Source organism: Eublepharis macularius, chromosome 2 (assembly GCF_028583425.1).
Source record: "Eublepharis macularius isolate TG4126 chromosome 2, MPM_Emac_v1.0, whole genome shotgun sequence".
Lineage (NCBI taxonomy): Eukaryota > Metazoa > Chordata > Lepidosauria > Squamata > Eublepharidae > Eublepharis > Eublepharis macularius.
This window is the reverse complement of record NC_072791.1, coordinates 73,807,287-73,822,187: the sequence shown is the minus strand read 5'-3', so window position 1 is coordinate 73,822,187 and position 14,901 is coordinate 73,807,287. Positions and strand designations below refer to the sequence as shown.

The 14,901-nt window shown below is 44.6% G+C and overlaps 1 protein-coding gene across 1 annotated transcript in view; it reads left to right on the top strand.

Annotated features, from left to right (window-relative positions):
- GALNT16 (polypeptide N-acetylgalactosaminyltransferase 16) overlaps nucleotides 1–14,901 on the top strand; it is a 116,025-nt gene that overhangs the window by 35,494 nt on the left and 65,630 nt on the right. Inside the window, exons 3-5 of the mRNA XM_054972534.1 lie at nucleotides 3,692–3,759; nucleotides 11,001–11,066; nucleotides 14,564–14,685. Coding sequence (XP_054828509.1) covers nucleotides 3,692–3,759; nucleotides 11,001–11,066; nucleotides 14,564–14,685 — 256 coding nt within the window. The remainder of the gene's footprint in view (nucleotides 1–3,691; nucleotides 3,760–11,000; nucleotides 11,067–14,563; nucleotides 14,686–14,901) is intronic.

Genomic DNA, 14,901 nt, shown 5'->3' with positions numbered 1-14,901 from the left:
GACTTTGCATCCAGACCCTGTCTCGTGTCGTTACTACAAATTGTTATCATCTGTTGATGTAAAATGTTAATGTTGATTTAAAGGTTGACAGACCGCAGTCCAGATCCCTGGTTGCAGACTGCATCAATGGGGATCCGGATGTCTGGACCCCATGATTTGGTCTGGTCGGGTGGGGTGGGTGTCATGATCTGGCTGTTCCAGGAAGGCCCAGCAAGGCCTCAGAAGCCTGTTAGCAGTGGGAGTAGGCCTGCCTACAATTCCCAGGAACCCCTGGGATGTTTTGGCGCCCTTTTTGGCCAATCAGAACACAGGGGGCTGGTGCTATATAAGTCTGGGAGGAAAAAAGCCTGTGTTCTTTCTCCCAGGGAGCAGGCCAGAGGAGGTTTCTGCTAGGGGGAAGAGGCCCTCATCCAGGTAGAGTGAGAAGACAGGCAGACAGAGGGACAGTGAGTTCAGTTGCGCTAGGGCCTTTTGTTTATTTTACTTTCACCCATCTATTGTTGCTAAGGCACCTTGTTTGCTTGTTTGTTCGTTGTTTGATTAACTGACCTCCTTGTAAAATAAACTCTTTTGTTTGTTGTTTCTCTGCTGGGTCCTCACTCCTGTTTATTGGACAAAGTACGGAGGTCAGAAGGGTTGGGAGGGTACTCTGGGCCTTCCCAAGGGATCCTAAATCCCAGAGTGGTGGCAGCATAAGGTGGCCCACCCCACCTGAGGCATGACAATGGATCTAGGAAAGTAGCCAGAATTTGTTGCACAATATATGCTTTAGTACATGTGAACATACAAACTCTAGAACAAGGAGGCACATCTGCAATAGATTCTTGTCATTTTCTATATATATAAAGACAAGTGTCCTGACTGACTCATCAATGCCTAGCCTAAACCCCTGGAACTAGAAACGTGAAATTGGCAGGACATTGCTTTTATGATGTGGGGGCTCACTAAGAAGGGATTTTAAGAAATTTGCCCCCTAAGGGGGTAAAAAGGGGTAAAATGTGTTTTCCCATAGGAATACAGCTTCCCTGTGTGGCTGGCAGGGTCCTCCCCCCCCCCGCCGCCAACTGCCACTCTTTCCTGAGATCATTTGCATATGCGGCCTTGATTGGTCATCTCTCCAACTTTCTAAAGAGTATATATACTTGCTATCGGGAGTCACTGAATGTGTCCTGAGGTAAAAATATACTTTCCAGTCTAGGGTTGCCCATCTCCCTGTGGGGTCTGGCTTTCCTTTGTGGCTGGCAGGCTGATGGGTCAGCTGCGGGACTCTGTGTTCTGAGGTAAAAAATAGGTAAAGGAAACTGCAGACAGTTGAAGAAAGACAGTACAAGACTCCTGAAAAGGGATTTTATATAAAAATCAGTACGGCAACTGAGTTTTAAAATGTTCATGGGGAGATGATGGTGCACGACCTTTCTAGGGGCCATTTCAATGCGAACCTCTCACATGAACCTGCCGAAGTGCCCACCACACCATCCCTCCCTCAGTCCAACTCCACTTCGCACCTCTTGCAGCCATCATCTCTTACTGCCCCCAAGAAGCCTCCTGGCAGACGTTGTGCAAGATACCCCGATGCTAAAAGGAGGAAGCAACTTAGAGATGTGGCAAAGAAATATACACATCCTCCTCCTGTGCTGCACTGAACAGCAGTGGCCAAGTACCAGTAAGTCCTGAGTCCAAGGGAAAGGTGACCATCCCTGTAGGCCTGGGCACAGCAGTGACGACCCTAGCAGACCTAACAGCCACGATATACCCTGATATCGTCACTATCATGGAGAAGTCCATGGACGGGCTGTGCAAGCATGCCATTCTAACCCCCAAGAATTACAAGGCTGCCATAATTAAACAACTCTCTCGAAGGGGCAGAAATGGAGTACAGATCTGTGGACTCAGTGGTGCAAATGGATGACACAGTCCACTACCCCATGGAGTTCCTCAACATGCTCAACCCTCCTGGCTTCCCAGACCACAAGCTTCTCCTCAAAGTGGAGGCTCCAGTGATGCTGCTCTGGACCTCAACCTACCCAAACTCTGCAATGGCACCAAACTACGAGTGAAAGCCCTCCACAGGAACATCATTGAGGCCACATTGTTCATCAGCAGTGGTCGAGGGGATTCACTGTTCATACCACGTATACCATCAGATAACCTCTTCGAGTTTAAGAGACTGCAGTTCCCCCTCAAGGTCTGCTTTGCTATCACAGCCAACAAGTCCCAGGGGCAGATACTGAAGGTGGCAGAAATTGACTTGAGGGAGGAGTGCTTCTCACAAGGGCACTTCCACGTGGCCTGCTCCAGAGTGAGCTCACCCAGCAGCCTGGTGATCCTGAGAGGGAAATCACCAATGAGGTCTACAAAGAGGTCCTTTAGTAAAAAAAAAAAAAAGTTGTACGTATTTTTCACTTTATTAATTGCACTACAATCTTTTCCTTTTAAAAATCTCTTCAATAAATGTTACATTTCGAAATTCACTTCTTCAGTTTTAGGCATCAACATGCTTCGCTTTATTCAAACACTTTTGTGAAGCTCAGGTACTATGCTATTATAGTACAAAACCAACTCAACCCACCACCACCCCCAAACCAAAAACATTACTTACCCATAAATATTACAACTGGATTTAAAGTAGTTAAATACCGTAGCGAAGCACAGGCATCAAGCTAGTCTTAAATAAATGTTTAGAATGCAAATAGGCAAAAGTAGCATTAAACATAACCTTAAGTCTGGCTGTAAATGTCAGTGCAGGTCACACAGATCCAGTTTATCTGTGATACATTTCAAACTGTGAGTCTTCTAGTCCATTGTGGTTACAGCTGAATGTTTGGCTAGAAGCTGTAGGCCTAAGTTTACAGCACTTGTAGATCATTTGTTTTCAGTGTACATACACTGAATTTTAAACTTCTGCCAAGAAGCAAAGGGACTTCAGAAAAAATGAGAAGATATGTATGTGCCAGAAACTTTAAAGCACAGTCCTGAATGGCTTTCTTTTGGGGAGCTATTGTTATTTGAAGGGAACGGCTGCAGCTCACAAATCATTTGTCTACTTTCACAGTGCAGGAGACAGCTGTCTCTCCTGAACTGCTTGTTCATTTGGCACCCCTTGCTCTGTACAAAATGGCTGTCACTCAGGGTGTGTCTGCACCAGCTATTTTTCATAAGATATACCCTGTAACAACTTGAACATCTGGAGTGTTCTGCACCATATCTGGGAAGACATCCCAGGGAAATCAGAACCTCTAAACAATACATCATAAATATAACATTTTTAGTGTGTTCCATACATTAACAGTGAAATCCTAAGCAGAGTTACTCCAGTCTAAGCCCATTGAAATCTCCATATTGCTGGGCGGGCTACTAAAGCTGAAGGAACTGTGGCTTTTTCTAAGAATTTTTTTGCTGATCTTTCCACATGTGAACTGTGCAGACAGGAATTCACTAGGACGTAACAGAACATTTTTTTAAAAAATTGCTCCTCTTATATGGAAGTGAATTGGCCAGATGTGTGGACACAGCTTTAATAAGAAATGGGGCTAGACCTGATCATAGTGGAGCAGAGCACGTTGAATTTTGAAAGAGTTATTCTATATGCAGAGCTCTGATCAGAATCCTTGTTGTATTAGTGCTACTAGCAGGTGCTATTTTATTTAGAATGGCAGTCAAAATGTATGTGTGTGTGTGTTTGTTTTTTTAGTGTTCTGAATCGCACCCCTGCCAACCTGATTCAGGAAATCATTTTAGTAGATGACTTCAGCTCTGATCGTAAGTATTTCTTTTCCTTTCGTCCTCTTTAATTATTTTCTATACTTTTTGTTCACCTTTTAAAACTTTATTTTCCTTCTTCATGCAGGATAGTTCCTTTCTTTGCTTTTTATCAGAGAATAATGAGACAACAGAGGAAGGGCCAAACATTTTGCTATGTTTTGTTTAATTTATAAGAAAGGAAAAGAAACCAGTAATTTTTTTCCCTGGGGCCTTTTGATTCACTCTCTGCTGCCTTTCTGCTTGACAGTCCTGACCAGGAAGCCAGAACGCTCACTTTGGCTTCATTAACCACCATTTTGTGTGCCATTATCGGAAGCATGGCAAGTGGTGTGCTCCGCTAGGAACTCCAATTATACAGGTTCAAGCAGAAGGAGATAATGCATGCAACATAGCACTGCTGTGTCCTTGGCAGATTAGGGTCATTATCCACAGGTTCTTGCTGGGGCTTTCATGGAATAGAACCATCCCTGGGCTATAAGTGTCTCAAATTGTACTACAGGAGGCACTCTGTGTCCCTCAGGAACCTGGCACAAAAGGATGTTGTTTACTCCATTCTTCTAATTGGACTTTTAAGCAGCTTTTTCATACAACTGTAAAGGGGGCTACAATTTTTAGGTTCCTCAGTGCATGATGAGGTATGATTTTTAAAGGAGGTACGGATAGAAGGCCCATATTCATAGCACCCAAAGCCAGACTGTAGCTTGACCTCAGGGTGTTTGCACCATTAGCAAATCCTGTATTAGTTAGAATCAAGAGTGGATTGGGGGAAACAACAATTCAAACCAAAAGAATGAGGAAGTCTCACAGCTGAGGCTCCAACAGTAAAGCAAGTGTAGTTTCCTGCCTCTTCAGGGGAGAGTTGAGTGGAGAATGCTGTTATTCCCACATTGGGTTCTTCTCTTTTATAGAGAGGGAAAGATGCAGAAGGAAGGCAACTTAGAATGCACAGCCGGGGAATCCAGCTATTACAGGAGACACAGCATAGCTGTCAATCCAGCAGCACCATGGACTTCTGAAAATTGATCATCCTTTCCTCTCTCCCAGGTGTCCAGCAGTCTGCAGGCAGGCCAAGTCTAGTTACCTCTGGAGAAATGCCTCAGGCTTGGCTGACTAGGCTTTGGCGTGTAGGCTGGAGCACGGGTGTGTGCATAACAGACATTGAGCCAGCGATGGCACCGTCTCAAGCCTCAGCCTAAATAGACTGGGAGTTAATCTGGCTCAGCTGCATTTGCTGGCAAGTGTTGAGGCACCTAAGTCTGTGCTGTGTCTTGGCCAGGATCCTGTGAAGCAGTACTACTCTGAGAGCACTGTTCTGGATTCAGGCTGGGGTTGTATGCTACCAATTTGGCACTTTGCCTCCTTTGCTCTGTCTTGGTCTGGATGGTCCATCAGTGCAAGTCTTGTTATGTGCCCGATGGGGAGTCTTGAAAAGGCGAGAACCTTTTTCAAACTGCCTACAAGGAGTTAAAAAATCAGGCTTGTCTCAGAGCAGAGTCCATTTTGTGTGGATCTGAGACTCTGAAGAGACTATGGCTGCTGGCTGCTCTTGCTTGCTCTGGCCGGCTCTCTTTATCTTGTATTACTAGATTTACTTGCCTCTCCTGCTACTCAGTCTTGCTGCTGTTATGCTGCCTGCCTGAGGAGAGCCACCTGACTTCACCTGGTTCTTGAGTCCCCCTAAGACTCTTCCCCCACCCTGTTTTTTGGCTGGCTTTGTGTTGGGTTAGGAAAGGGGTAGGTAAAAGGGGGAAGGGGCAGTTTTCTAAGCTTCAAGATTAATTGTTAATTGCTTTTAATTAATTGGTGTTTGGGGTGCTTTGCTTTACTATGTTAACTTATTAAGAGTTAGTTGTTTGCTGTCTGTTCTTGTGTGTAATGTTAAATTTCTTCATTGCAGGGGTGGGAAGGAGCAGGATGGTGGGTGATGAAGGGCTGCCGCAGCCTGCAGCTCTGTCTTGAGACTGAGCCAGTGAGAGGGGCATTGTAGGGTGCAGAGCAGAGGGCAGAGACCAGAGAGAGGAGGACTTGGGTTTCCCAGAATTACGCCCCCCCTCACTTTCTGAGGGCAGGAGGGATCCACCTTATACAAAGTTGCAACTATGTTTGCTTGCCCTTTGCCTTGAGCTTGATGGTTCTGGTGCTGTGTGGCTGGTAATGTGGGCCCTTGCCTGGTTTTGTTATGTGGTGTTCCCTTATTGGCCCTGGGTTCTGCTTAGCTTCTGTGAGTGACACTGGTTCTGCTGGGCTTGCAATAGTGTCTTTTGCTTCAGTTGGGTTTGGGTGGAATTTGCTGGTTTGACAGAATTCTCTGGTTTGATGTTGGTCCCCTTGCTTCACTTTGATTCGGGGGGGATTCCATTCCTCCTTGATTCAGTTTGGTTCTGTTGGGTTTTCTCTGGGCTGAGCTTGACTTTGGGACTGTGTCTTTAGCCAGTAGTCGCATTGCCCCTGTGTTTTTTCCCCTGAGAGCCAGTTTGGAATTTATCCCACCATAGGAAACAATGGAGAGTGGCTGGAGCATGTTGTTCAGGGGCTCATAGAACTGAACCCTGAAATCCAATTTTTCTGAACTCGTGGGGTCTTTAGTGGACAATCAGGAGCAGGTTTCCTACAAATTTGGTAGTGGTTGCTTGAAAAATCCCCCCCCCCCGATATTTTCACCTATTGGGAATAATTCCTAGATAATTTTGGGATTCTCTAATCTTGCTAGAGAATCTTATCTGGATTTCAGGAATACTAAATTTTTTTGGTTTCCTTGAAATTCAGATCTGGATCGACTGATTTTTTTTGGGGGGGGGTGCATACCCCTATCCTGCTCTGTTCCCTTCTGAGTTGTGAGCCTGAGCTGGTGTGTGCTCCTCAGCCTCTTCCTTCAGGCTTTTTAGAGGTCTTAGCTGGGCCTGGGGCAGGTCCAGTGGCATCTCTCGACCCAGAAGCCCTACAGGGGCATGGCCATACCCATGAGGGACCAGTGGCAGCCTTGAATCAATCTCTCTCCTACTGCTCCTCTTTCTCACCCCAAGGTGGAACCATCAAACAGCCGATTGTCAGACAGATGAGTGTTAAAGAGCCCACTATTATTGAAGCTAGCGGGTGTTTGGCTTTTTAAAGGGTGCTGCTGGGCCCCCACTGAGCCTGATGGGTGCTGGATATTACACTGTGGAGTCATCGAGGAGAAAGTGGGTCTGGCATCATCAACCTGCTCCTCGACTCTTAGCACATCAGAAGAAGTTCCATCAGACCCTGCACCTTAAATTTAACAGTTGCACATGATGCATTTTGATTGGTTTGGACCACATTTTGATAGTCCTGTGCCACCTCTCATCATTCTCAAGTATGGTTGTCAGATAATAAGTACTTCATGTATGGAACTCTGAGCTCTTTGGAGGATGAGGGGGATAGAAATTAAGCTTTGTTTCTTAACAGCTTTTCTGAATTTCCATCAGACTCATGAAGGCATTGTCAGTGCCACGACAGCAGAACTAGAATTTTGCCACATTCTTGGAGTGTGAATAGTCTGAAATGGTTCATGGGTTCATTTTAGAACACTGGTTTTCTCGCCTAGCAGATGTCCAGCAATATCTCAGTAGCCTTTAATCAAAGATACCTGTCACTGTATCTCAATGATACAGCCTTTGACAAATTGCCCACAATATTTCAGGCAGTGGGAAGCCTGTGAAAATGGAAGAGCTCCAAGTGACTGGTGCCAAGAAAAGTACTTTGGCTGGGAGCCTTCCTGATTCTTGCCAGGATGCCAAAGCTGTGCAGAGATGATTAAATGATGGACTTTGCAAGACATGGAAAAGAGCACAAGAAACTGCTGCTGCCACTATGGTAGTGGAAAGGAAAAGCAAAGTGATGAACTGAGGGAAAAGAAATGTGGGTTGAAATCTGTCCTCCAGATTCATATAGAATAGCATAGGAAATGCTTTGTCTGTAGTCAACCATGGTCAAATAGTTTATCTCATCTATATAGTGGCATACGATACTCCATAATAAGGTGAATGGAAAGGGGGCATGGGCAGTCCATTTGAGTAGTCTCTTCAGTGTGTTTAATTTTATGTGGGACTTGAAGCATCATGTCAGGCCTCTGTGTTATAGGACCAAACAACAGGTGATGCTGAGTTACATGTTGTTTTTCCCAGAGGGTTTTTGAAAAACAAAATGCAACTCTGGAGGCTGCAATCTGAAGTGAAAGATGTGCCAAGGAAGGAAGAGAGATGTTCTTAACCCTTTTCCCTCCAGACAAAATTTCATGAGTATCTGTTTCCTATGAAATTGGATAATGGTACAAAATCTGATATGTAGTCAGCATTCATTTTTTAAATGTTCATTTCTTCCTCCCTATCACTAAACAGCTCATTATGAAAATAAAGCCTGGGAGTGATGAAAACTGAGTATGTTTAAGCAAAATAAGAGGGGGTGGAATCTTTGTATTTATTTGATTTATTTAAAAATGTATCCGGCATTTCTGCTAAAAAGGGACTTAAAGCAGTAATATCATATTGACCTGCATTAATTATTCAAAGCCTAGAATTCAGGCTTCTTTGAGATGGATGTGTTTGCACACCTACAACCCCCCTTTGTTTTATATTTAACTATTTTATTTTTGTCTAATGCCTAGCACTGCAACCCTATACTAACTAGGAAACAACCCCTCCCTTGAATGGGAGCAATATGGTTAGGTTGTGATTGTGGAAGTCACTTTATTTACATATTTATGCACATATAGAGATATGTATTTATGTGCCTTTGTTGCTGAAACTCAAGGTACATCCACAGCAACATTGTGATAGGGATGTTTTTGCATAGATGAAGAATTAAGTCTGGATACTTTCCCAAGCCAGTGGCTGAAAACTGAGGTGAGATGTGAGCATAAGCCTCTAAGAGCTTAACCTTCTGGCCACTAGACCTCTCTGGATTTTCATGATAGATAATGGTGAAGAAAACAAACTGAACTGTGGGTATATCCTTGGTAAAATTAGAATTGTTATTAACCAGCAATAGCAAGTTTCAGGTGGGCAGCCATGTTGGTCTGCAGTAGAAGAGCAAGATTTATGTCCAGTACCACCTTAAAGACCAACAAGATTTCAGGGGATCAGCTTTCAGGAGTCCAGGCTCCCTTTGTCAGATATCTGATGAAGGGGGCTTTGACCCTCAGATGCTTCTAGCCTGGAAATCTTGTTGGTCTTTATGGTGTAACTGGACTCAAATTTTGCTCAACAGTAGCAAGAAATCTCTTGATGCCTACAAGTTTCTTCATTCCTTCCCTCCGCCTTTCCAGACTATGTATTTAGCACATGCTTCGCTTTATTTTTAATATCACATGGCAGAATTATACATTGCAGGGCAAATATGGTGTTTCCATATCCAAGTTTGCCTCATAATGAAAATTCTGGCATTTGCAAGATAACATTGACTGGTAGGATGGAGGTACTTAATATCCCCTCCATTACAAGCCCTTCCTGACTCAACTGTTATCCCTCATTTCCAGTGTTGGAACTGAAAATGGGGGAGAAACCAAGGTAGAGAGGTTCTGGAGAAGGATGTGAGAGTGATTAGCAACTCCATTAACCTTCTGGTTCTCTCATGGAAACGCATCTCTCCCCCCCCCTCACCGCCATTAACAAGAAAAAAAGTTGTCAGGTTCTGCCAAGGGCGCCCCCCTGTGAGATGCTGGCCTGCCTGACTTCAGCCTTAAAGGACCTTCAGAGAATATGCAGGAGCTCGTTCTGTGAAAGAAGGGGGGTATCTCACACCCTCTCAGTCTACTCGCAGGCCCCTTTAACCTGACCTTGTCCCAGCTGCCTTCCATGACAGTGGTCCCCATCCAGCTGTCAGTCCCAGTTCTCTCCACTGCTCTCTCATTCATTCTCTCCACCACACTCCTACACAGCAAACAACCCACCCCACCCTGTGGGTGGACTTCCCTTATATCCTGTCCCTCATTCCTGGCTCCATCTGCCAGCCACACCCCTCGTTTGCCCTCTAGCCTTGGCTGCCTCAAGCAGCTGCACCTGAGGTAGCTAGTCTGGCTGCTTTGGGCAGCTACAGCTGTGCTCTCTTGGCTGGCTGCCAAGCGCTCTCTACTAAGGGCCTCAGGCAGCCCTACCTGCGGCTGCTTTGCTTTCAGCCCCACCTGGTTCTGGATGATTTCTTCTAGCCTGCTTGCAGGCTGGGGCGTGGCCCTATGCTGCCCTTCCTCTACTGCAGGTAAGGTTGCTGGCTGTCCTGCTGCTAGCTGGCTGTCCCTGGTTCCTGAGCTTTCTTCCTCTGGTCTGATCTCCTCCTGACTGCCCCTACTCTCCCTGCCTGGGCTCTTAGCCTTCCACTGAGGGGTGGGGCTAGCTGGCTTCCACCTGCCCCATCTAACCCTCTGAGGTTTGGGTGCTTCTTTCCCTCCCTCTGGTGCCGGTGGGCTTGGGCCCTAGGTGTCTGTTGGGGTGGCTGGGAACCTGTCTCCCGGCTGCCTCCCATCCCCTCCTCCTGGCAAGTCCAGGGGCTGAACCTCAGACCCCAGACATAAATGTTTGTGAAACTTTCATTTTGTGGTTGAATGTGTCGTTGTGTCCTAAATTGTCTATGGCATTAGTCCTTCATGTGGCAAAGTACAGCCACATGTCACAAAGACTGCATGGCCTCTTCATTTGCAGAGCACCCTCAAGAGGGGTGATGTGCACTGGAGAAGTTACACAAGGGAAGTAACTCTTTAAGCTTTCCCCGCCACTTGCCTTCCCACTGAAACTTCTCCCCAAATTTGCTTTTAACCCCTCTGGTAATCCAGATCCCTTCCATTTACCCTTTAAACACGGACTGAAACACCCCAGGGATAGAAGCAGCTGCAGGGGCCACAGTTTAAGGTTGAAGTGGGCTAGCAGATTGAAGCTTTACTCTTTGTTCTCTTGCACTTAAAAAGCACCCCCTTCCACGTGTGCTTTGAGAAGGAGAAGGAACTGTAGGGGCAGCTTTACACGTGGCTGTAGTGAAATATATTGTTTATCCCATACATAGCATCAGAGAAATATTGGCTTCAGGAGTAGGGAGGCAGGACTGATAGGCAAGCAGAGTTCTTGTGGTGATATTTTAGCCACTGGGATTAAGGCCCATCTATTGAGTAATATTATAAGTGAAAGCAAAGCATTATTTTGTGTTCAGAAACTCAGGAACAATGAATTGCCACTTTCTGGTGATGTCAAGCAATCGTTATGCTTGAGCCAACTGTTTTTCTCTTGTCTTAGCTGAGGACTGCCAGCTCCTTACCAAGATACCAAAGGTCAAGTGTCTGCGGAACAGTCGGCGAGAAGGTGAGCATGGCACACGTTGTTGGAAACATCAACTTTAACAGGGGTATAACAGCAGAACAAGTGAAGATGTGGGTGGTGGTGGGTAGACATTACCCTTGGAGTCTATCAGGTTCCTTTCCTAGATTCAGTTTAAAAGGTTGGACAGAGTTTGCTCTCTTGGCAACCAGGCCACCATTTATTTGAGCAGCGAAGCTTTTGATCAAAGTCTACTTTCACAATAAATTTTAATGGATGGGATTGTGCATAAAGGGTGGGAGAGGGAGTAAGTTGTGGTCATATGCAGAGTAAGTGATAACTAATTTACAAAGGACAGTTCACAGGACCCTACTTTTCGAGCACTCTTGCCTATAATCATTGTGGCATTAAAACATAATTCATTTTGAGATTTACCGATATTGATCATGGACTCCTTTATTTGACTTCATACTTCCTGATTTTTACTAAGTATTTTTAATAATCATTGCAACTGTAATAGACGTGTTGTGTATTGCCAGCTATGCCTTGAGTTCGGTACCTTTTCCTTAATACCAAGAGGATGGAAACTGCCATATCACTCTGTCAGTGCTAGTTTGGTTCTGCTAAGTTCCCATCCTTTCTATCTCTTTTGGGCTTATCTTTATTTGCATGGGTCAGTATAGTGCTGATGTCTGTTGAATGGACATCTAAACTGTAATTCTTTTCTTAACTGAGAAATCTACCGCACATGGACACTAATGTGAATTCAGTGAATAACAACAACATTTGATTTATATACCACCATTCAGGACAACTTAACGCCCACTCAGAGCACTTTACAAAGTGTGTTATTATTATCCCCGTAACAATCGCTGTGTGAGGTGCGGAAAGTTTATCAGACTTTTTAAAATGTACTTGGAAATCCTGGAAATGGGTTGTATCAACCATCATTCTTGTCCATGCCTCCTGATGTCTGTACTTCGTTTTTTCACCTTAAGGGTCACCATAGGTCGGAGGCAACTTGACAGCACATAAAACATTCTAATGCACATATTATTTGTTTATTTAGAACATATTTCACCCACATGTAAAAAAACTCAAAGCAAAAAGCAACAATGCATGAAATAAGACATAAAATACATTTTAAAACAATAAGACAATAGTGATAGTAGAATTATAATTCTATCCAATAGTGACATGAAATTCTTGTGTTAATCATGAAAGCAGCAAAAAAAGCTAGATCATCCATAGACAAGGTAGGGTGTCCCAAAAGAAAAAGAGATTAAATTAACCAAAAGAAGGGCAGGGGAATAGCTTGATGATTACTAAGGATGACCCTAAGATTTGGCAAATCTTAAGTGGCAGAGAGGTATGAGGCTACTATGAAAAAAAAATTCTTAACCGTTGAAGCCAGCCTTGCCTCTCATGACATCTACTGCGTCTTATGTCTGGATCTCAACAAGCAGTGAAGTTAATATGGGGCAAGGTGCTCCCTCAAATATTCCAGGTCATACAGGGTTTCTAAGAAAATACCTTAAGTTTGGCACCTTGAGCTATTCCAAAATTAGTGTAATATGCTTCCAGTGGATGACTCTCACAACTGATATGGCTGCTGTGTTTTGGACCCAATGAAGCTTACAAGCTGTCTTCAAGGACACCATCATGTCTCTGTGTTGTAGTAGTCCAGTCATGAGGTTACCAGAATATGTATAACCCTGATGCAAAGCCACTCTTTTCCAAAAAGGAATGCAGCTGGTGTGTCAGGGGAAGCTGATAAAATGTCCTCATGGCCATAGCCACCTCCTGAGACTCTAGAGCCAAAATCACGTGTGCATTCCAAAGTTAAATGACAATCTTCCTCTGCTTCACAGTTTGCGTAACCATTCACAGTTTATATTTTCCTGCATTAAATATTTACCATGCTCCATTCAGGTAATGTGGATGAAGAGACTCCCTCATGTGCCTAGAACGGATGTTGGTTGCTATTGCTCTGCAACTTGTTTTGGATGGAATCCCACAAGTATTCTCAGCTGCTTCTCCATTGCTGTATATCAGCCTAATAAAAATGTCAGGGTCAGTGGAGGAGCTTTGTCAGTTTCACCAAAGCCTTGCCAGTTTCTTACTTATTGAAGTATTACTGTTCGCACAAGTGCTGATGCACACATTGTCGAACAGTGCTGATGTTCTTTGGAAGAGGAGAAAAAACCTTCCTCAGAGCAACAGAAGGTGTGATGACAAGGAAATGGTTGTCAAGGGAGGTCTCTGTATCAATTGGCAAGGCTTTTTCCACTTCTATATAAGGAAGGGAGCTTTAGGCAATGAAAAAAAATTGTGGGTGGAGCACTAAAAATAATCTTTTAATATGATAGACTTCAGATAGGATGCATCTGTTTTCAAGGCAAGTAAAAGGCATAGATGTAGGAAGATATCAGGAGAACCTGGAGTTTCTTGGCTTCAGCCCAATTAATTATAGTGGCTAGAAAAGAGAGATGGTTGATCCAGGGAGGACTTCTTGACAGTGGACTTACTACAGCCTTTTTCAGGCTAGGTGAAACAATGTACTCCTTCAGCAAAGAGGTCGTTATGTTCAGCAAGAAACCCAACTTACCCAGCTTTTTAGTGCTAAACACACTGGACAGGGGTCAAGCAAAGAACTGACAGGCACAGATCCAAATATTCCATCCACATCCACAGGTGTTAGCAACTAGAACTCATCCAATATGAGTTGACCAAAAGAAGACTTAGGTGAATCTGAGTTAATGGTACAGTCAAGGTCAAAACAGAAACAAGCAATTATATTAATGAAGAATTCTGCAAAACAGTAACTCTGAGGCCCCAAATAATCCACTCCTTCCAGTGAAGGAGAGCCAGGATGTAAACATTTTTGACACTTGAAAATCTCTGCTGAAAGAGACCCTAGACACAGTTGGTGGCAGAGCAGAATGATTTTAATTGCAATTGCTGCCAAGAAGTAGGCCTTCCAATGGGCTCTAAGCCATGTTCAGTTGAATTTGCTATGTGTATCCACCTGTGTTCATGTCATCATCCTTGCTCCCTTGTTGCCTAAAACACTCTAATTAGCCACAGAGAGGGCTGTGCAGTGGCTGTTGGTAGCAGATGCAATCAAAGCAATGATGTTAACCACCCACGTCAGCTTCCTATCCAGGAGTCAGATAGGATTTCAGCATCTCAGCTGACCAAATCTCTTAAAATCCCCCAGGGCTATCTGGAAGTGGATTGGAACCGTAAGCCTGTAGGGACAGAATCTAAATGGGGCTGCATCACATGCCAATAGGACCCATGAGGCCAGCCTTCACTGCTTAGATAGCTTTCCATGGCAACGGGAATGGCACTAGATGGCTTATTCCATCCCTTGCTCAAATCAAGACTGTGACCTATAATAGGCACTGGTTTGCATACCTCTTCGGTCTCTGCTAGTTTAGCAAGAGCATTCTTTCCCCTCTTTCCCAAAATAATTATATCCTATTCTTTCCCCCTGCCTTTTTGTCCCTATTTCTCTCTCTCCCCTGCCCCCCTTTCAGGGCTCATCCGCTCTCGTGTGCGAGGGGCAGATACGGCGACAGCTGAGATTCTGACCTTCTTGGACAGTCACTGTGAGGTGAACAGTGAATGGCTGCAGCCAATGCTCCAAAGTGTGAAAGAGGTGAGCAGGTGTCCTATCCCTTCTTTCCCCCACATGGCTCTTAACTTTTGGCTGTTGGCTGAAACAATGCCTTGCACACTATGCATAGAACATACAGTCAGTGTAGTGTAGTGACTACAGTGATGGACTAGGATCTGGGCAACCCAGGTTCGATTCCCCTCTCTTTCATAAAAGCTCACTGGTTGACCTTGGGCCAACTATACACACTCAGCCTAA